We start from the raw sequence: 22,367 nt of genomic DNA, 5'->3' as shown, positions 1-22,367 counted from the left end.
ATGCAAAGAACAACAGAAAGTAGTGTAAGATTGGCTTACAAAAACATGTGGAGAACAGTCCTGAATTTTATCTCTCAACACTGTTTTTCCATGTACTGTCTTTCACTGTGGTAATATAAACTGCACCTCTGTTGCTTCCATTGTGTTCCAAAGCTAAGTACAAGCAAGGAAAAAAATGGTTTTTCTCCTATGTTCTTATCAGCAGTGCACATAGTAAGAATTTCTACTGCTCTGTGTTGTTGCTTTTTTAACCATTTGATGTAAAGGAACAAATTTTTAAAAATGTTTTATTAATTTTCATCTTAGGATGTAGCTCTAAGTATAAAAAAGAAGATTTTGTAATATAAAAGACCAGTTAGGCAAACAAGAAAAGCATCTTTGCCAGAGTATTGTTCATGGACAAATTAAGGCTGAGTTTCCTCCTGTTTTGCCTTTTTATAATTACACATTTTCCCCACAAGTTTTTCAGCTGACAATCCATTTTTTCCAGTCCTAGCTCCAGGTCTAATGGTTATATTTTTATTTCTTTTTATCCAGAATAGAATAAATACTGAATATTTGGATGAAACTTTTGAAATGCTTATCATCAGAAAGATAAATTCTTTATGATTTAGCTTACAACTGCTGATGCTAGTAAGACTTTTCATGCATTTTTATAAGAATACATCCCTTTTTTTCAGAAGAATATAATCACCTTTTTCTGATACTCAGCATGCCACATTGCACAAGTGCGGCAGTCGTTTTGGAGGATATTTTTCCTATATGCCCGCTATTCTCATTCAAATTCTTTCATTTTGAGGATCATGTTCATGCCAATGCATCTTTTCATTAATGTTCGTAAAGCAGATTTGGATTCTCAGAGTAGAAAATCAAATACAGGATTCATAACAGTTGTGTATTTAGGCCCTTGAATGACACTCTCCACCTGTGAGCTGAAGTCAGTTAAGCTCTGAACAAAGAATCAGGAACCTTTGAATTCCAATGCACGGTCTCACAGAAAGAATGTGCTTCTGGACTACTTGACCTATGAGTCTCCCTGATTATGAAACAAGGAGAGAAAATGTGGTCAGAATTCACTGATATATAAATGCTTTCAGTAAATTCTGATAGATGAGTACTTAAAAAACGCTGATAATAAGAGATGATCGTTACTTTTCTCTCTAAACCTAAAGCCAGGTCATTGACATAAGCACGTAAGTAAGCTCAGTATTGTGGGAATAGTAGGAATCATGGAAATTTGTGTATATGCTTCACAGATTTTCAGTTTCTAATAGTGTCACTTTTATTTTCTAGTGAAGGCAGGATCAGATACAGCTTCAATAAAAACAGTTTTCTAATTAATATCCCGTTGCCATTTGGTGGAAGATCATCCCATGACATAAGGGTGCCGCAGACTGTCAAAACACCTGCTCTGGTAATGGAGTCAATGGGAATAAGTGTGCCATCTCAGGAATACAGAATCCCGACATTTACAGTTCCAGAATCCTATCCTCTTTGTGTGCCTTTATTTGGCACTTTAGAGGTCTCTGCTAATTTGTTGAGCAACTACTACAACTGGACAGCAGCGTACACCTTGGCTAACAGCACCACTGAGAAAGCATCTAGCGTAAGAACGACTTACATGACGAACGCTGACTCAGTTCTTGAGCTGCTTTCCTACAGTGTGAAAGGTAAGAATGTGTGCTAATACTGCAGCGTTGGCAAGACTATTTTAATGACTTTATGTTCCATGTGTCCGGTACAGCATGTTCATTTGCCTGTTGCTCATTTAAATAAATGTGTTGTATAATCTCAAATCACTTTGTTTTTAAAGACATTGTGTGAGTCTGGTTATGCAGGCACTATAGGTAAAGTCAGTTTAATTCAACAGAGACTTTTAAGATCCATATTTTCCTAGATATTCCCTAATGAAGAAAAAAATCCTTCAAAACTGAAGGCATTCATTTCTTGCTCTATTTTTTTATATACATATACATGCATTTTTCTTTTAAACATTTATGTATGTCCATATACTGCCAGAACTACATAGCAGTTTTCCCAGACTCAGACTGGATAGGTCTTAAGACTGGGTTTTTTTAAGTTAGTTCCTCTAAAATTGCTGTTTGAGTTTTCAGATTGCAAAAGGACATGCTAACTTCAGGCTTTTCTAAACTCCACACCATAAATGAAGCATGATTTAAAAAAAAAAAGCCACCCACATTAAAAAGGAGGAATGGTAGATATATGGGTTATTCTTGAGAGTTCACCTTCTTAATTTAAGTTTAAATAATGACGTAACTCCATGTTGTTTCACGTAATTATATTTAGTAGTGTAGAGATTTAATTTATTCATAGTTCAGAACTTCAGCCCCAAATATCAAAATAATAATTTTTAAAGAAATATTCAGGATTTACCGAAACATTTTGGCCTTTAAAGCAAAATGGTATATAACAGTAATTGCAATTCAAGCAGTAACATAAAAACTTAGTGGCATCAAAGTCTTAAAGACAAAAATTTATACCATTATCTTTTGTCTCTTCTTTCCTATTTCAGGTTCTGGAGAAGCATCGTATAATAGAAATGGATTCACCTGTGCCTATGAAAATCACCTGAAGCACCGACTCTTAACATCAGTTTTTAAGTTGGCCAGGACAAAGAGCTATGAACCCAGTCCAGTTACAAACTACACCGTATCACTTACGGCATCCAGTACTCTGGGTCCTCAGCTTTCATTTTCTGGTGATGTCGTTTCTGAAAAGACAAATAATGTGAAAATCAATAACGTCAGGCTGGATGGGCAGCTGGAAGTGGCTTCTGTCTCTGCAAGAAGCATTTACACTCTGTCAAGCTCATACAATGAAAAGAGACGGGTTTTAGAAGGAAAATCAAATCTCCGACTGGATTCTTCTTATCTTCAGGCTACTAATCAGATATCGGGCAGATACAGTGATGATTTGTTTTCCATTACTTCAGTTTCTGACGTGCAGAGTGGACTGTTAAGGAACACAGCTTCACTGAAGTACGAAAACAGCCAGCTGAAAATGACATCTGAGACAAATGGGAGGTATCGACATATTGCAGGTGTCAATAAGCTTGAACTGATCTTGTCAAAGAAGATGGCAGCACTTCGATCTGAGTACCAAGCCACTTACAAGCAAACCCAGTATTACGCCTTGTTTGCAGGTTCTCTCAATTCCCAGGATCTTGTTTTCAACACTGATATCTCTATGACCGATCAGAGGAATCGAGCTGTATATAAGTCATCACTCAATGTCAATCAGTACGGCGTGGCCAGCAGCACGACCACAAACGTGCAGTTTAGTCCCCTGACGATGCAGAGTGAAATGAATGCCAAACTCGATACTGCCGGAGGCTCCGTGTCGCTGTCCTCTTCTGGGCGCTACGGCAAAAACAATGCAAAATTCAATCTCGGTGGAAGAGTGAGCCTCACGGAAATAACGCTGGGAAGCGAATACCAGAGTGCAGTTCTGGGTATGGACAACAAACATGTTTTAAACTTCCGAGTTAACAGAGAAGGGCTCAAGTTTTCAAATAATTTGCAAGGATCGTTCAAAGAGGTTAAGTTGGAGTACACAAATGACTTGAATATTCCTGGCTTGTCCTTAACATTTTCTTCAAAGTTAGACAACAGCTTCAGCTTTGACAAGTTCCACAAGCATGTTTTTGACCTACAGCTGCAGCCTACCTCGCTTACCGCTAAACTGAACAACAATATTAAATACACTAGAACGGAAGTTTCCAACAAAGCAGAACTGCTTCTCGAGCCTCTGAAGCTGAACCTGGGGGGCAATATCAGGGGAGCCTATGGAGCTGATGAAATAAGGCACACCTACACCATCACCTACGCTGATCTAACCGCAAACTTTAAAACAGACACCGTCGCAAATGTTCAAGGCGCAGCAGTGAGTCACAGGGTTGATCTGAACGTGGCAGGACTTGCTTCCTCAGTTACTATGAACACCAACTGTGACTCCAAATCTCTCCGTTTCAGCAATGCTGTGCGTTCCACTATGGCCCCATTTGCTCTCACGGCCGACATACATACCAACGGTAACGGGAAGCTGACTGCTATGGGTGAACACACAGGAGACCTTTACAGCAAATTCCTGTTTAAAGCAGAGCCTCTTGCTTTCACTTTCTCCCATGATTTCAGAGGATCTACCACTCACAGCTTGAAGTCTAGAGGTAGATACACTACCCTGCTTGATAACAAACTTCATATGCTCTTTACTCCATCAGAGCAGTCAAGTGCTTGGAAATTGAAAAGTCAGCTAAACGATAATGTATATTCACAAGATCTCAGTGCTTACAATGATGCAGAAAAGACTGGTATGGAACTCAGTGGAAGAGCTTTAGCAGATCTCTCTGTAATGGATAGAGCAGTCATACTCCCGTTCACATCTGAAGAAGTTAATTTAATTGACGTCTTGGGCCTCAGGGGCAGTGTGTCAGAACCTCAAGAATTCAGCATCTCTGGCTTTGTGAAGTATGACAAAAATTATGATATGCATGTTATTAACCTACCGTTCTTGGAACATTTGCCAGTTTACTTTGAACAAATCAGAGCCACCATTCTATCCACACTGCAGGCCATCCAAAGTTACTTGAAGAACATTAACGTAGAACAACATATGAAAAAATACAAGACAACTTTGGATGAACTCCCACAGCACATTAATGACTACATGGACAAATTAGATATGAAAGGCCAGTTTAGCAGCATGAAAAATAATTTGGTTGCTTTCACACAGGACTACAGAATAACATCTGATGATCTCCAACTTATGCTGGAAAAAGCCATGGACAGTCTTCAAGAAATACTGTCTCAGCTTCAGGTGTACCTGATGAAAATTGAGCAGTACGTCAAAGATCATTATGAGCAGTATGACATTAAAGTACTTATTGCACAGCTTCTTGACCAAATAGTTGAAACAATGACAGCTCTAGATAACAAATATAAGATAAGAATGACTGTAGTTGACACTATTCAAAAATTGCAGGGTTTTTTTCGCCAGTATTATCCTAGTAAAATTGGAAGCAGCACTTTGGCTTGGATTAAAAATGTAGATGATGAGTACAGGATTACAGCACAGTTACAGGAAACCCTAGAACAGCTTAAGATTCAGATTCAGAATGTTGACGTCAGACGTGTTGCAGAAAATTTGAAACAGCAGATTAAAATGTTTGATGCTAAGGAATTTTTAGAAAAATTGAAACTTTCATTACCAATTGAAAAAATTAATGAAGTTCTTGAACAGATCAAAGACTTTATTCTAAATTGGATGGAGGAGTATGAAGTGTCTGAGAAGATCAGTGCTTTCCGAGGTCATATGCACAAACTGATTGTAAAATATGAAATTGATAAGCAGGTGTATTTTTTAATGGACAGAATGATAGAACTGCTTAACCAGTACAGAATAAAAGAAACTGTCCAGAAAGTGACCATCTACCTGAAAAATATTGATGTGAAGTCATGCTTTGATAAAGTTGTTGCTTTTATTGATGATGCTGTCAAGAAAGTGCAAACCTTTGATTACGAAATGATGATAAAGGAAGTCAACAAGTTCCTTGACATGGTTATTAAAAAGCTCAAGTCTTTTGACTATAACCAGTTTGTTGATGACACAAACAACAAAGTCCGAGAAGTGACCCAGAAAATAAATGAGGAACTCAGAAATCTAGAACTTCCACAGAAAGCAGAAGCAATGAAACAGTATTTGAGAGATTTTAGAGCTGTGATTTCAAATTACATGGAACAACTCAGGGACACCAAGCTTGCTGCAATAATTAACTGGTTCAAGGAGCTCATAAACTCAACAACATTTGCTAACCTGAAAGCCAAGGTAAATGAACATCTGGAAGACCTGCGAGAGAGGATTTCTGAAATGGATATTTCCCAGGAATTCCAGTGGTATCTTCAGAAGATAAGCCAGTTCTACAGTTCTGTTGTCATACACATTTCTGACCAGTGGAGCATAGCTTTTAAGAAAATTGTTGCTTTGTCTGAAGAGTATGATCTAAAAAATTGGGCTGAAAATTTAAACCAGTTTATTGAAACAGGATTTCAAGTCCCTGAAATCAGAACTGTTATAGTCACTATACCTGCATTTGAGGTTAGTCTTCGAAGTTTTCGAGAAGCAACATTTCGAACACCAGACTTCATCGTTCCGCTGACTGATCTGCATATCCCCTCCTATGAGATAAACTTTAAGAGACTACAGGACATGAAAATCCCAGTTAAATTTACTACACCAGAATTTACAGTTCTAAATACCTTTAGAGTTCCTTCCTATACAATTGACTTGAATGAGATTAAACTTCACATTGTGAGAATAATAGACACACTCATGTCTGGTGAATTTCAGTTGCCAGCAATTGATTCATATTTTCAAGATCTGAAGATGAGAGACATGCCTTTTTCTGACATTTCTTTCCCAGAAATACAAATGCCTCAGTTTCAAATACCCGAACTACTGGTTCCAAAGCTAAATCTAAATGAGCTCCAGATTCCCAACATGAGGATACCCGAGTTCCAGCTTCCACGTATCCCACATACTGTGACTGTCCCTACATTTGGCAAATTGTCTGGAGCTTTCAGAGTCACCTCTCCATTCTTTACACTGTCTACACAAGCTCAAGTTCATAATACTACCACGTCTGCAAACAGTCCAGAATTTGTGACCTCACTTTCAGCTCAAACAACGTCCAGATTAGACTTCCTAGTTTTTAGTGTTATTGCAGACTCACGTCTCTTGGCCCCTGAGATGAAGCAACTGAACCTTAAAAACTCCATGAAGGTCAACCACAGGTTCCTTAAAGTTGATCACACCAATGAAGTGGTATTTTTAGGGACTTCTGTAGAAGGTGAGGCTGAAACTAGAGCAAGCTTATATACAGCAAAAAATTCAGTAGAACTACAGAATAATTTAAAGGTCAAGCTGCAAAGAAAAATTTGGATGCAATGTGGAACAGCGTATTCCCACAGACTGAATATTCCACAAGCTGATTTCTCCAGCCAGGCTCATCTGGTCAATAATATGACAACGGAAGTAGAAGCAGGACACATATCATTTACCTCCACTGGTAAAGGAAACTGGAAATGGGCTTCTCCTAATTTCTCTGATGAAGGCACTCATGATTCACATGCCACTTTCAGGGTTGAGGGCCCCATTATTACATTTTCTGCCAACAATAGAATAAATGATAAGTATCTGAGAGTCAACCAAGCTATGAGATATGAATGCGACTTCCTAAATTATGCAACACTTCAGGTTCAGTCTGAAATTGAGTCACAGCGTGTGGGACGTAGCGTTTTGAATGTAAAAGGCACAGGACAGCTTGGAGAAATGAAAGTAGAATTAACAGGCTCTCACAATGCTCGGCTCAACGGACGGATTACTGGAACTGTAAATAATGAGGTTTCCTTCTTGGCACAGCCTTTTGAAATTCGTCTGTTAACAAACAATGATGGAAATGTGAAAATCAGCTTCCCCATGAAACTGACCGGCAAAATTGACTTCCTGAATAACTATGGTTTTGGTCAGCTGGCAAGCTACTGGCAGGGTCAATCAGTACAGATATTCCCATAATATATCTGCTGGCAACAATGATGACAGAATTGAAGCTCATGTCGAAATGAATGGAGATGCCAATCTGGACTTCCTAAATGTCCCTCTAACCATTCCTCAGCTTCAGGTTCCTTACACTGGCATCAAAACTCCTCAGCTAAAAGATTATTCACTGTGGGAACAGGTAGGCCTGAAGGATTTATTGAAGACAACCAGGCAATCCTTCGATTTAAATTTGAATGCTCAGTATGAGAAAAACAAAGACATGCATGTAATCCCGCTTCCTTTAGCAACAGTGCACGAAGTGCTTAATAAATACATCATTCTCTTCAACAAGCATTTTGAGAGAGGAAAGAACACCGCTTTAGATTTTCTCACAAAGTCATACAATGAAGCCAAAACAAAATTTGACAAATACAAAATACAGACATCACTGAACAAACTGCCACGGACTTTCAGGATTCCAGGATACACCATTCCAATTGTGAATATTGAGGTTTCTCCTTTTACAGCTGAGATGCCAGCCTTTGGTTACATGCTCCCAAAAGAAATAAGCACAACAGGATTCACAGTCCCATTTGTTGGCTTTTCAGTACCATCTTACACTCTAGTCCTACCGTCTCTGGAGCTTCCAGTCCTTCACGTCCCACAGGATCTACGCACTCTAAAGCTTCCTAGATTCAGAATCAACAGCCCATCAAACCACATCTTAATTCCTGCCATGGGAAACATTACTTACGACTTCTCATTTAAATCCAGTGTGATCACTTTAACTGCGAACGCCGGGCTGTTCAACCAGTCAGATATTGCTGGGCACCTCGGCGTCTCCTCCTCTTCTGTCTTTGACGCGCTGCAATTCAATCTGGACGGTTCAACAAGCTTGACAAGGAAAAGGGGGTTGAAGCTGGCCACAGCGTTGTCCCTGAGTAATAACAAATTTCTTGGAGGACATCATGACAGCACTGTTAGTCTCACAAAGAGGAACTTGGAAGCTTCAGTGGCAACAAATGCAGAAATCAACACACCAGTTATAAAAATGAATTTCAGCCAAGAACTTTCTGGAAGTACTAAGTCTAAACCCCCTCTTTCCTCAATGCTGAAATTAATGTATGATTTTAATACTCCTAAATATGGCACCAGTGCTAAGGGAGGAATTACTCACAAACTTGCTTTAGAGAGCCTTACATCTTACCTATCAGTAGAAAGTTATACAAACGGGGATATTGATGGAGTATTTTACACTGGAAATGCATTTTCTGGAAGTCTAGACCATGAGGCAAACGCCTATCTGAATGCTAATGGAGCTCGGTCATCTCTCAAGCTTGAGTCCCACTCCAAAGTAGATGGACTCTGGAACAGTGAAATGAAAGAAGTGCTTGCAGTTGAAGCATCTACCCGTCGTGTTTATGCCGTTTGGGAGCACAACGGGAAGAACTATGCACGATATACACCTCTCTTCACGACAACGGGGGCTCAGAGATGCAAAGCAACCTTAGAGCTGGCTCCTTGGTATATGTCAGCAGATCTTCAGATTCAAGCCACTCAGCCCAATTCCTTCCTGGACACAGCGTCGGTTAATCAAGTTGTTGTAGTGAAAATCAGTACTGCAAAACAGAAAATTGGCTGGAAGGGTGAAGGCCACATTGAGTCATTATCTCTCAGTCATGATATGCAGTTATCAAATGAAGAATCAAAGGCCAAGTTTGATATTTCTGGATCTTTGGAAGGATACATGGACTTCCTCAAAATCATACGGTGTCCCATTGCTGAGAAGAACTTATGGGATATCTTGAAGTTGGACGTCACTACCAGTGCTGACAGGAAACAGTACTTAAATGGTTCAGCAACCCTTGTGTACACAAAGAGCGAGGACGGTTATTTTTTCCCCATACCTGTGAATAAGCTGACCGATGGCTTCACTTTCAGTATTCCTGAGTTACACCTGAAGGCTCCAAGCCCTGTGCTCAGCACTCCAGAGTTCAGAGTTCCTTTCACCACTCTCCAGGTCCCAGCGTACAGTATTGACTTGCGCAACATAAAGATTCCACAGACACTAAACACAATGCCATTTGATGTCAATTTACCCACGCTGCCAAAACTAAGATTCCCCAAAGTGGATGTAGGAGCCAATTATATTACATTAGAAGAATATAAAATACCATATTTTGAGGTGACAATACCTGAATACCAAATCACTGTGTCTCAGTTCACTCTTCCAAAGAGTATTTCTCTTGGCAGTTTTCATGTAGATCTGGATGAGTTAGCTAATAAAATCGCAGATTTTGATCTGCCTACAATTACAATTCCTGAACAGAAAATTGAGATCCCCCCTCTCAAAATATCCTTGCCTGCTGGAATTTATATCCCATCATTTGGTGCCTTGACTGGATCTTTCAAAGTGGCTTCCCCTTTGTACAACGTCACCTGGAGAGCAGACTTAACAAACAAAAAGGACTCTTTTGAACAGTCCATCGACTCTACCTGCAGCTCAACATTGCAGTTCCTGGAATATGACTTGAATGGTAAGACATTAGAATTCTATATACTACAATTTTGGGGGAAACACTGTATACTTGTTTTTTTCAGATTTTTTTCCCCAGGACTTGGCATATAAAGGTCCTGCTGTCTATTTCGTACTGACATTAGATTATACGTCTTTCACTATCAGCAACATTTTTTTCATAAATTATTATCAGAGTCTTAGTCAGTCACCCTGTAGGCTAATGACTAGATATAACTTATATCCCCATTGCTTACCACAGTACATGTAAAGGATAGAAGGCAGACTTTTTTTTTTTATGTGATTCAGTTATAAATACGTAAAATACCTATCTTTTTCCTTAGGCACTAAGCATATTTAAATTCAAAAATTATTTCAACTCAGAAAACGTTGGGAGTCCCATATGGCATTGAGTTCTAGACTTTATATTAATGCTAAAAATATGGATCAGAATGAAATTCTAAACTCTCAAGAAATCAGAATCCTCATTTATGATCCACGTGAGCATAAAATGTTATATCCATGTTTTTTTTTTCTAAATATAGAGAAAAGATTAATTTTAGAATACTCCAGTGGAAGAAATAATTTCTTTTTATTTGGGGCATTATGTGCATTCAGCTTCTTGCTGCATATTTTTACATACTGCTGAAACACCCACAGTTGGCCTCTAACGTACAACTATGTGTTTGGTTTTGTTTGCTGGTAAGTTCTGGAAACACACACATCTGAAATCTTTTTCACAGTTGTTTCAAACTACAAGTATGAAGAAGGCATGTTTCTTATGAAGACATCTGGCAGCTTTTCACATCGTGACATGAGCGCAAACTACAAGGAAGCTCTTACTGTTTCAGGAATTAGGTAAAGATTTGCACTAATATTATAATTTATAATAGACAAAATTGCCAACGATGTATTGTTGCTTTGATCTCTAATGCCCTCGAGTGCTTTGCTGTGATTGATAAGAACCTATGTGGCTACTCTATCGTTATCAGCTGTGCCTTTTTTCATCTTGGGATGGCTGGAAAGCTGTTCCCTCTCAGCATTTCTAAAAGAGCTTTTCTTAGCAGCCCCATTTCAGAAAACTGCTGATATAAACACAGTATTTTATCATCAGAGCAGTTCTAGATCTAACCATCAACACAGTTGGGGAGTTTCTTTCACTGGATCCCTCTGTCACCACAAGTCATTAGAGAGTGTTTTTATTCACAAGTACCAGTACTAGGGGTTACAGAGTTGGCTTTCTAACTGCCTATTATGATCTGCAGCTGTTGTGCTGATATATCCAAGGGACAGTGCGTGTGAAGGCAAGTACAAATGCAGGTACAAAAATACTGCCTATACTTGTGTTGGTGAAAATACTGCTGTCAGCTTGTACAGGTCTGTAGAAACCTGACAGTGGTACAGCTACAGGTTTTGTTTTGCTGGCTTAAGTTAATGAAAATTCTCAACAGAGCTCAATATATTTTTATCTAAAAGAGGAAAATGGAGTGACGTGAAGTTCTGAATGTCTTAGGCTAAATCCCAAGAAATATGGAAGTAAAGCCTTACCTTTTGATGAGAAAGGCATTGTTAACATACATATATATATGGTTTTAAATTGAAAGAGGATAGTTTAGATTAGATATCAGGAAGAAGTTCTTAATGGAGAGGGTGGTGAAGCACTGGAACAGGTTGCCCAGAGAAGCTGTGGATGCCCCATCCCTGGAAGTGTTCAAGGCCAGGCTGGATGAGGCTTTCAGCAACCTGGTCTAGTGGAAGGTGTCCCTGCCCATGGCAGGGGGGGTGGGACTAGATGATCTTTAAGGTCCCTTCCAACCTAAACATTTCTGTGATTCTATGATTCTATGATATATAAAATAATTGCATTTTGACATACTGCGTTGGGCTTGTGCTTTGTGCATTCCTTCATAGCTGTGTACTCACTCTTGTTGTAGAGTCATGGACAACACTGCATCACTGGACATCCTCAGCCCAACTTTCACAGACGTTCATATGCATTATCAAGGGACTGACAGGAGCTTATCAGGCTCGGTGTCTTCCCCCTCTGCTGGGACCTTGGGCTACATCATTGAAATGGACAGTGACATCTTCACAGGGAAAGTCTACTACCGAACTCGGGTAAGCTTTATGTGACCAACACAAAGCAAAAATGTTGCCTCTCGTCAGAGGAAAAGCTCCTTTTCAAAGTTTGTGTATGTTCATGTTAAGACATAAATTAACTACCCTTTGTCCAAAGAAAAAGTGTATTATCAGTAATTGAAGTTTTAGTTTCCTACACTGACCTTTCCAACACTAAAAGTAGCATCTGTGTGAAGAGGCTGTTTCAGCTCTTCCACACAGTTTATTTTGCCCTCTCCCGTGGTCAAGAAGACACACCCACTGAAAGTGAAAAAAGTACTAAGCCAATTTTAGATCAGCCACCCATTAGGGCCAGTGTATACCCATCAGGCTACTTATAAATACTACAAAAGTGGGCATTGTAGGAATCGGGCCACTGGAAGAGATCAGTCCACCTGTAGAGTGTCTTTTTTAATCCATTCATATATTACAGTACGTTATGAGAATTAAAAATCTTACTGGAGTGGCTAAGAAGACATGCTGATTTTGTTGAACACTACGACAATTTCAAACTTAAAATCTTACCTTCCAAGATGATACACTGATTTAGGAAACACAATCAACTCATAATTCACTATTTGCTACTTAAAACTGGATAATTTAAACATTTCTGTGAATTCAAGGATGTAAATAGATTCAAGGATCTTTAATTACTCTGAGTAAATCTCTAAATTGTCTCATTGATTTAAATGATTACAAAATGAAATCCTCTAGTACTTCCCTATGTATAAAATTATTTTTGAATTCACTCTGAATGATTTCCAGAATGACTAGAAGGCTCATTTTCCCAAGTAATGCTCATGCCTTATGAGACATGATAGGCATGTAATACAAAGGAAGGAAAAACCTTCTTTGCAGTCAAATTTAAAAAAGACCAGACTAAGGTATGGTTTGGTCCTGCTGTTTAAAGAGGCACAGGTAGCTTGATACAATATGAATTCTTCCAAAACAACCTTTCAAGATGAGAGCAAACACAGAGTAGACAAAAAAATTGTAGTATATTTGTCCTAATATGTAATCAAATTAAAGATGCAAAATGAGAATGTTGAAATACAACCATAAATAATACGGGATTTGTTTTATATACAAGCTACCTTTTTCTTAACCTATTCTGTCTTTTCAGTCTGCTCCTCAGAAGGACATTGACATCTTAAGAAGTGAAATATCCTTCAAGAAACCTGACCTGATTCAAATGAAATTCAACTGGAAAGAGGATGCTGCCAAAGACTTGCTGTTGGGTCTAAAAGAAAAAGTACCTAAAATGACAAATGCGGTCTATAGGTATGTTAATCAGTATCATAAGGAGCATATGGGACTGGACATTAGCGCTGCCACCTTAAAGATGAAGAATATCATGCAGAATATTGCTGACAAAGCATACACATTTGCTGTAAAACAAATAGATCAGGTGGATGCTCAGGTTCGCACAGCTGCCAATGAGGCCTCTGACAAATACCAGGAGATGAAGGTCAAAGCTAAACAGCTGTATCAAACAGCTGCAGATCAAGCTGATCAGTTTGACTATCAAAGGATAAAAACAAAGCTTTTGGATGCTACTATTGATATAATTGAAGAGTATCACAAGAGAATAAAACACCTCATTGACTCAGCCATTGAATTCCTGAAGACCACAAAATTCCAGGTCCCTGGGGTGTCTGAAAAGTACACTGGTGAAGAAATATACCTTATGACTACAGAGAAGGTAGCAAAAAGTGCTGATTTATGCCTTTCAAAACTTCAGGAGTACTTTGATGCCTTGATTGCAGCTATCAATGAGCTGGAAGTCAGAGTTCCTGCTTCCGAAACAATTCTTAGAGGTCGTAATGTACTTGATCAAATTAAAGAAATGCTGAAACAGTTGCAGGCAAAAATCAGGCAGACATTTGCTACTCTTCAGGAAGCTGACTTTGCAGGAAGACTTAAGCAACTGAAACAAGTAGTGCAACAAGTTTTTCAGAAGGTAGAAGAAATGGTTAGAAGCTTGCAATCCAAAAATTTTGAAGACATCAAAGTCCAAACACAAAAGCTCTACAGAGACGCAATGGCTTCACACTACGCACAGAAACTGAGATCCTTGGCAGAAGATGTTAAAACATACATTTCTCAGTTAAAAGATTTTAGCCAGAAGGCATTCCAGGACCTTTCAGAAAAGCTGCGCCAGCTGCTCCTCTATGTAAAGGCATTGCGGGAGGAATATTTTGATCCAACTGCACTTGGATGGTCAGTGAAATACTATGATGTGGAAAACAAGGTACTAGGATGGCTGAAGAATCTAATAGATACCCTAGTGGACTGGCACAACAGGTACGTTGGGGATCTTGCTGACTCAGTTACACGCCTGACAGACCAAGTAAGAGAATTGGTGGAAAAATACAGCCAGGAATATTATGACCTTATAACTGATGTTGAGGGAAAAGGAAAACAGAAGATCATGGAGCTCTCTGCTGCTGCTCAGGAAAAAGTCCGATATTGGTCTGCAGCTGCCAAGAGGAAAATCAATGAACATAACAAGCAAGTCAAAGAAAAACTCCAGGAGATCTATGGGCAGCTTAGTCATTCCCAAGAAAAGGTAATCAGTGAGGCCAAAAGGTTAATTGATCTGACTATAGAAAATTACTCTGCGTTCCTGCAGTATATCTCAGAGCTTCTTCGTTGGTTTGAGCAAGTAACGGCTGAGAGCATAAAGCCTTACATAGCTGTTCGTCAGGGAGAGCTTAGAATAGATGTGCCCACGCCATCTGACTGGCAGTCCTTTTACCAAATGCCCCAGAAAAGCAGAGAGGCATTTAGAGAAAAAGTGGAACTAACGCGCACCCTGATTCAGCAAGGCATCGAGCAAGGCTCCAGGAAATGGGAGGAAATGCAAAGATTCATTGATGAACAACTTGCCACCGAGCAACTGAGTCTTCAGCAGATTATGGAAAACATACAGCAGCGCATGAAGACCTGAACGGACACGCAGAAGAGGAGAAGAAATAAGTTTGTACCACGGTGTATTTAAAAATAACAGCAATCAGCATACTGGAGCTTCAGGTAGATACTGTTTGAATCGGAATTTGTAAATGAAAACTGAATAATCTACACTAGGTTATTTTAATGAGCTTAATAAGCCAATAAATGACTTCTTTATTACATTTTTGTGTCATTCATTACAGCTACTTTTACTTGGGCCATAGGGCTTAATCCAACAATTGTCAAGGTCAAGGGGAAGTCTTTGCTTTGATTTCCCTGTACGTTGGATCAAGTCAGTAATGTGCAATACGTATTGTAAATAGTCAGAAAAGCTATGGAATACACAGAATAAACAAGTGTTAAGATAAAGGTCACGTTCATAAGCCAGATAAAGAATGACTTGGAAACACATCTATTTCCCAGCATAGAAACACCTTCATAGATATGTTTGGGAGAAAAAGAAGAGCAAAGAGTAAAATAGGAAGAAAAAAAAATTACTGAATTCTGGAAATAACATCAAAAAGTCAAAAATTAAATAGACATATTATAGAAAACTGCAGATGATAATACCAACATTCTGTTAAGAAAAATGAATTTATGCATGTATCAGTTTCAGAAAACTATGCCAAGAATTTTAGATGGGTTTTCTTTCTTCTGGCTAATTTATGAGTCAGAAGTACAGGGTTTTCTTACCTGTTTTCCCACTATTTTTCTGGTTTCACATCAAATTGTCTAACTTTTTCTTATTGTGAGTTTAGTTAACTGTCAGAGCTTCACTGACATCACAGTACGTGGTGGGAGGCAAAAGTTTTCCCTAGTTTAAACCCAGTGGAGTCTCCTGGGCTGAAGCCTGGACCTCATTTAAGTGATTTCTCAAGGTAAAGATGAATTTAAATAATGCTGAAGAATTCACTCACGAAACAGGACTACTTTTGAGTGGAAAATGTGTGGGCCTCTTAGGGTTTGTTTTCAGCTGTGGGAATACTATATAGATAGTCCTTGAGAGAGACATGCTCAGGCTGAAATAATGTTGCCTCTTTGAGAATAAACTCTTTAATAAACGACACTATAAATTTTGTGTACATGTCTGTTTTGGGGCAATTAGTTCACTCTGTTACATGGCTGCTGTTTGTTCGTTAATGGGAAAACGGAGTCTGGTTTCATCCCGTGACTGGTTACGTACACGAAGCAATGGAGCAGCAGTTACAAATGCCCAAATAGCTTTTCTGGCAGCAGATACTAATGTGCACACGAGCACAGAGCAGCCCCACACAAAGGTGCTTGCACAGGTCCTGGAAACGGAGAGTCCAGTGCCCGTGTTGAGGCAGCAGCAGCACTCCACCGCTGCGGCTGGTCCACGCCGGCCTGGCCACATCTCCGAGCAAGCTGGGCTGCACAGCTTTGATTTCCCTATTGCCAGGTAATAGTATTACCCGAGGAAGTCTGCCAGTGATGATTTTTGTCTGATGAGCTACCACAATCCAACAAGCACAGACACACCCCAATCGACCTGTCAGCAGTGGGCATCTCTGGGAATCATAGAATCACAGAATGGTTTGGGTTGGAAGGGACCTTAAAGACCATCTAGTTCCAACCCCCCTGCCATGGGCAGGGACACCTTCCACTAGACCAGGTTGCTCAAAGCCACATCCAGCCTGGCCTTGAAGACATCCAGGGATGGGGCATCCACAGCTTCTCTGGGCAACCTGTTTCAGTGCTTTACCACCCTCTCTGTGAAGAATTTCTTCCTGATATCTAATCTAACCCTCCCGGATTTCAATTTGTACCCATTACCCCTTGTCCTGTCACTACAGGCCCTTGTAAAAAGTCCCCCCCAGCTTCCTTGTAGCCCCTTCAGGTGCTGGAAGGCTGCAATAAGGTCTCCCCGGAGCCTTCTCTTCTCCAGGCTGAACAAGCCCAACTCTCTCAGCCTTTCATCATAGCAGAGGTGCTCCAGCCCTCTGATCAAAAAGTGAGGTAAATCTATTTTCTCTTTCAAGCTTTCAGCCATCACAAATACAGCAACAATTCTCAGATGAAGAGATGGAATAGTCCCCTGTGAAGTGTAAAACAAGGAGTTTCCATTCGGAATAGAACTGGGGGAACCAGAGGTATAAAAATCCCTGTTTACGTGTCCTACCGAGTACCCCAGTATATACAGACGCAGGCTGCAGCGCCCTTTCACCTTCCTTCACGAGGAAACTGCAACCTGTGGGTCATCTGATCTTTATTTGATGTCAGATTACACAATTCGTTTCCCTGAATTTCACAAATGTTTAAGCACAACCAGATTTCTCAGATGCTGATTCCTGCTTCCCTTCGTCCTGACAAATAGCCCTGTGAAACAAAGGACAATAGAAGAAATTTAAAAAGTTATGGGAGAAGAGAGATTTACAGTTTTGTTTTCTTTTGTTTTCCCCCTCATGGCCATTGAGTTCTGTCCGTCATCCGTAGTTCTTGGGAGGGAGATGAGTTCTAAAAAAGGAGTTACTGACAAGGAATGGGTTAACTGAATAATAAATATGCCAAATAGCATAAATACTGGCTCTCTGGCAAGAGGGAAGCTTCCCAAGAGCACACACAATAGTTTGCACACTGAACTGTGGTTAGAGGTTAGAGGAGGTTTCCAAGTCTCACAGCAGCGTTGCCGCCAATTGGATTACAGCTCCCGAGCCTTAATGGATGTGACAGCCATCGTGCAGTCATCCCATAGTTGGTCTGGGGGGGGCCTGGAAGCAGAACGTTGCTCTCCGAAGCCAGATCTTGCTGGAACTCAGCTGTTGTTCCAGCCCCACACCAGAGGGGTCATCTCAAGCGCCCCTGTGAAATCTTGGCGGTGTTCTGAGACAGGAGGGGGTTGTGGATGTTTGCATGCCTACACAGGTACATCCCCCAAGCACGTGCGACTGGGTGTAACTTTAATTCCCGTGACTTTTCCTGTTGTTTGCTTGTTGGGACACTTTTCTTTTAGGTTTCAGCAAATTTTAGCCTTATTCTCCATGTAATATGTTACAGAAACGTAGACGAACCCACAATTACTCAAATCATGTCGCGACTCTTTCCAATTACAAAAGGCTTGCAATATAGTAATTTTAAATATTAGTTCTATTTTGGCCTCTTCTTCATTCTCGTTTATGTAATAAGAAATATTATATTTCAGTAAGTGGAATTGGGTGGGAGATAACAGCGAATCGGCAACTCTCGGGGGTTCACCGACACCGTTCCTTTTTCTTTTTTCCCCATAGTTATCATCATCTGAATTCTCATAAATGCCAGAGGGGGTTTTCTTTATAATTTACGGCAAGTATCAGACATAGAGCAGAACTGGTTGTAAAAGTTTAATTAAGTGAAACATTTTAACAAGAAATTCAGAGAACAATATGCCCTGCTCTAACTGATTGTAGAAATAACATTGACAAGAAACGTGTGTGTTCCTAAATGAAAAAACTTTTGCAGACATAGGACAGCAAAAAACGTTCCAGAATTTTAGATTGTGCAACTAACAAGAGCTGATCTTGTAGTAAGTGGTTTCAAAATACACGTGTGATTTGCTGCGTGTACAGAGATGCTACGCGTGCATCCACGCACCCCACACACAGTGCATCATCCACCGCTGGCCCTAAATGACGCTGCTGAGGCTTTTGGAGCAACCATCATTACGACCTACTGATACCTCACGGGTTACACTGCAGCGCTCAGTTGTTCAGGAGGTGACACCAGGTTTTGCACTGCTCCTCTGCTGGCAGATTTATTGCTCAGGTGGGAAACCAGAATTTATTAAAGGCCATACGGACATTCGGAATTGCTTGTATTCCATTTCTACGCAGCCAAATCCTGGCCCAGATGAAATCGATGGCAAAATGTCCATTGGCCTCGGCAGGAGTAGGCTTTGGCCAGTTAGGTGTATAACGTGAGAAGCACTTTGGGATCCTGTAGGACAAAGGCTATATTATTATCTACAAAAACCTATAAAAAATAACTTTGAAAGACCGTGCAGACAGAAAAATGAATCAATAACAAAGTCGAGACAGGCCAGAAAGAAGGTTGCCTGTGCAACACTAACCAGACCCTCTCCTTATATTTTAACCCACTAGTACCCAGTACCACAGAGAAAGTCTGCCGGGACTAAGAATCCCGGGTTCTGGTCCCATGCCTTAAACATGGAAATATCCATATACCTCTCGTCACCTTTTCCCTCATTTCATTATCCGAGGCATTAAGGGAAACTGGGACCTTGTAGAACAAAAGCGTATGTCGGCGGTTTGTGAGACCTGACTGGCAAAGTCTGGAGCAGCTCAGTCCGAGCCGAAGGTTGTCCCTGCTTTGAGCGGGAGGTTGCACGGGAGACTCCCAAGGTCCCTTCCAACCGGAGTTACTCTGTCACTACACTGATATGGCTTTAGGTCACCGTGCTGAACACCATCCTTACGCAACCACCAATCTGAATACTTTCTGTCATCAACTTACCACTGTTGGGGCAGCATCAACCACCACACACATACAGACCCGTGTGTTTCTGATAAAACGTTCTATCCACCACGCAACAGTCCAGTCAGCGGACAGCCAGAAGTTTGGAATGCCACTGAACGGGTAGGATGAAGGTACGTCTCCAGAGCAGGGAATTGAAAAAGTGCGGTCAAGGCAAACTGGATCACATCCATCCATCTTTCATCTCCAGTTCAAGCAACTCGATAACAAGTCATGGCTGAGCTCAGGGGAAGTAGGTGTCAGGGCAAGTTTTCTAGGAGGCTTGAACCTCTGTCTTGAGATTCACGCTAAGGTATCACAACAGCTCTGCCACCACATTTCTACTTCAGCTGTCCTCTCCAGGAACGAGCTTCATTGCTGGCCCTACATAAAACACACCAAACAGCAAACTGCGTGGGTTCCCAGGGTATTACCTGACAGCTGTCTGATAGTATCCTTTGCATATTTCATATTATATATTCTCTGCATAATTTCTTTTGAAACTCAGTGCCTGTGATGCTCACTTGGATTAACCTGGATCATCTTCTGCAGAAATCGTCCTTAATTTCTTTGTAATATTTCTGGCTTCCAGGCCCACCAGATTTTGTGAGTCCAGGGGATTTCAAACCTGCTGTAAAGTACAGTGTTGGAAACCTATTGTTTGCACAAGAACCAACACCTTGCTGTTTCTCTTACCGATGAGAATGTCTCTGCAGTGGGGTTGGGCCAAAGCCTGCCCTTGCCTTTACCTTCCTTGAAGTATTTTTTCTCTGAGAGCTTGCCATGTGCCTGGAGGTGTAATCGTGGTCACAACCAACCAGTCAGTACTGTAATACTGGGAATGTGCCTACATGGCAGCCCAGAAAGCCAACCGTATCCTGGGCTGTATCCGGAGAGGTGTGGCCAGCAGGTCGAGGGAGGGGATTCTGCCCCTGTACTCTGCTCTGGTGAGACCCCACCTGGAGTGCTGCGTCCAGCTGTGGAGCCCTCAACATCAGAAGGATATTGACCACTTGGAGCGAGTCCAGAGGAGTCCACGAAGATGCTCAGAGGGCTGGAGCACCTCTGCTATGACGAAAGGCTGCGAGAATTGGGCTTGTTCAGCCTGGAGAAGAGGAGGCTCCGCGGAGACCTCATTGCAGCTTTCCAGTATCTGAAGGGGGCCTACAAGGGTACTGGGAGAGGACTTCTTACAAGAGCCTGTAGTGACAGGACAAGGGGTAATGGGTACAAATTGAAAACAGGGAGGTTTAGATTGGATATCGGGAAGACGTTCTTCCCGGAGAGGGTGGTGAGGCACTGGAACAGGTTGCCCAGAGAAGCTGTGGATGCCCCATCCCTGAATGTCTTCAAGGCCAGGCTGGATGAGGCTTTGAGCAACCTGGTCTAGTGGAAGGTGGCCCTGCCCATGGCAGGGGGGGTGGAACTAGATGATCTTTAAGGTCCCTTCCAACCCAAACCATTCTGTGATTCTGTGATTCTATGATTCTATGAGTGTAAGTTTGCAAATTCAAGTGGCAGTGTTGGGAACAACGTAGGACAAATTCTTCATGGCTAATGGCAATATTCCGTACAACTGTATCTTGTATTCTTTAACATCGTACACACTCACTTGGCAAGCATCCTAAATTCCCCTGAAACATTCCAGCAACTGTAACCTTCTCCGCCAGTTCTGCACCCTTCCTCTTCCGTGTCACCCATGCCAGATTAGGCAGTACCCCTCTGCCTTAGCAAACTGCGGATGCTTTCCCAGCATGCGGGAACAGACCACAAAAGCATGCGATGATTCTTGCCACTGATGTTCAGACAGTGTAATTTCGGCAGCTGTCAGGAGAATAAACAGCAACATTGGCTCTTGTTAGAATGGCTGGATAAGGGTCACCTGCTAGTCTGGGCATTGGCAGAGGGAGAGGATCGAGCAGCAGTACCACCACCAACTTAGGGAAGCAAGAAAGGTCATGCTTCTGTTGTGAAGAATTTGGCAGGTGTTTGCTGTAGGCAGAGACCCACCACAAATTATAACTTCATTTTGATTTCCCAGTAAATTATTTCAAGAGGACATGCTAGAAACAATCTTGAATTTATGGATAAATCTATACGGCCTTTGGGACTCAAGGAGCAAGTTCTGGTCTCTGAACAAGTGATATGAACTAGCTCAAACATTATATAGCCTGTAGGAATCAGGACTTGGAACAACTCTCTATTCAGTGTCCAAGTTTCCTTAAAAAGGGAATTTTGGTTGTTTCTGACTGAAGCCAAAAGCCATATGCAGTATAGATGTCTGAGGTTTAGTCTGAAGCAGGGAGTGAACAAAATGGGTATCAGAGAGAACATAGAGAGTGAAAATGGTCACCACACCTACCCAGCGGCATGGTTAGCTACTTAGAGGAAGCCAGTGGAGTGGGTAACGATGGTCTTAATCAAGGAGATGCACAAGGAAAAGTAACAGACCTGGAGCCCTTTGAGTGCTGCCTGCCACTTCTCTAATTACTCTGTGGAAGCTGTACTCACAGGGGCTGGGGACTCCTGGGTTTCTGGGCAACCTGGTTATTCTTACAGAGGTAATGGCTCTGGTCTGTGTGAAGATTTGCATAAAGATGGAAAGCAAATAGCTGGTCTTCATAACATACTTTTCTTTCCCCACAGTTTCCTCTGCTAGCACTGTCTCTGCCACAGTCCAGAGGTATTCCAATATTCTTGCCAAGCAGAGGAAAAAAGTGAACATACACCTACTCGTTATTTTGCCGTAGCACCTTCTCTG

General features: G+C 41.1%; 1 protein-coding gene across 1 annotated transcript in view; it reads left to right on the top strand.

Annotated features, from left to right (window-relative positions):
• LOC104509153 (apolipoprotein B-100-like) overlaps nucleotides 1-15,599 on the top strand; it is a 38,669-nt gene extending 23,070 nt beyond the window's left edge. Inside the window, 6 exon segments of the mRNA XM_010150994.1 lie at nucleotides 1,294-1,670; nucleotides 2,534-7,538; nucleotides 7,540-10,091; nucleotides 10,813-10,927; nucleotides 12,004-12,187; nucleotides 13,311-15,599. Of these exon segments, the coding sequence (XP_010149296.1) occupies nucleotides 1,294-1,670; nucleotides 2,534-7,538; nucleotides 7,540-10,091; nucleotides 10,813-10,927; nucleotides 12,004-12,187; nucleotides 13,311-15,137 (10,060 nt within the window). The 3' untranslated portion in view covers nucleotides 15,138-15,599.
• The last annotated feature ends 6,768 nt before the right edge of the window (nucleotides 15,600-22,367 follow it).

This window comes from Eurypyga helias, unplaced genomic scaffold (assembly GCF_000690775.1).
Source record: "Eurypyga helias isolate BGI_N326 unplaced genomic scaffold, ASM69077v1 scaffold4874, whole genome shotgun sequence".
NCBI classification, from domain to species: Eukaryota; Metazoa; Chordata; class Aves; order Eurypygiformes; family Eurypygidae; genus Eurypyga; species Eurypyga helias.
This window is presented reverse-complemented; position numbering and strand designations above follow the sequence as displayed.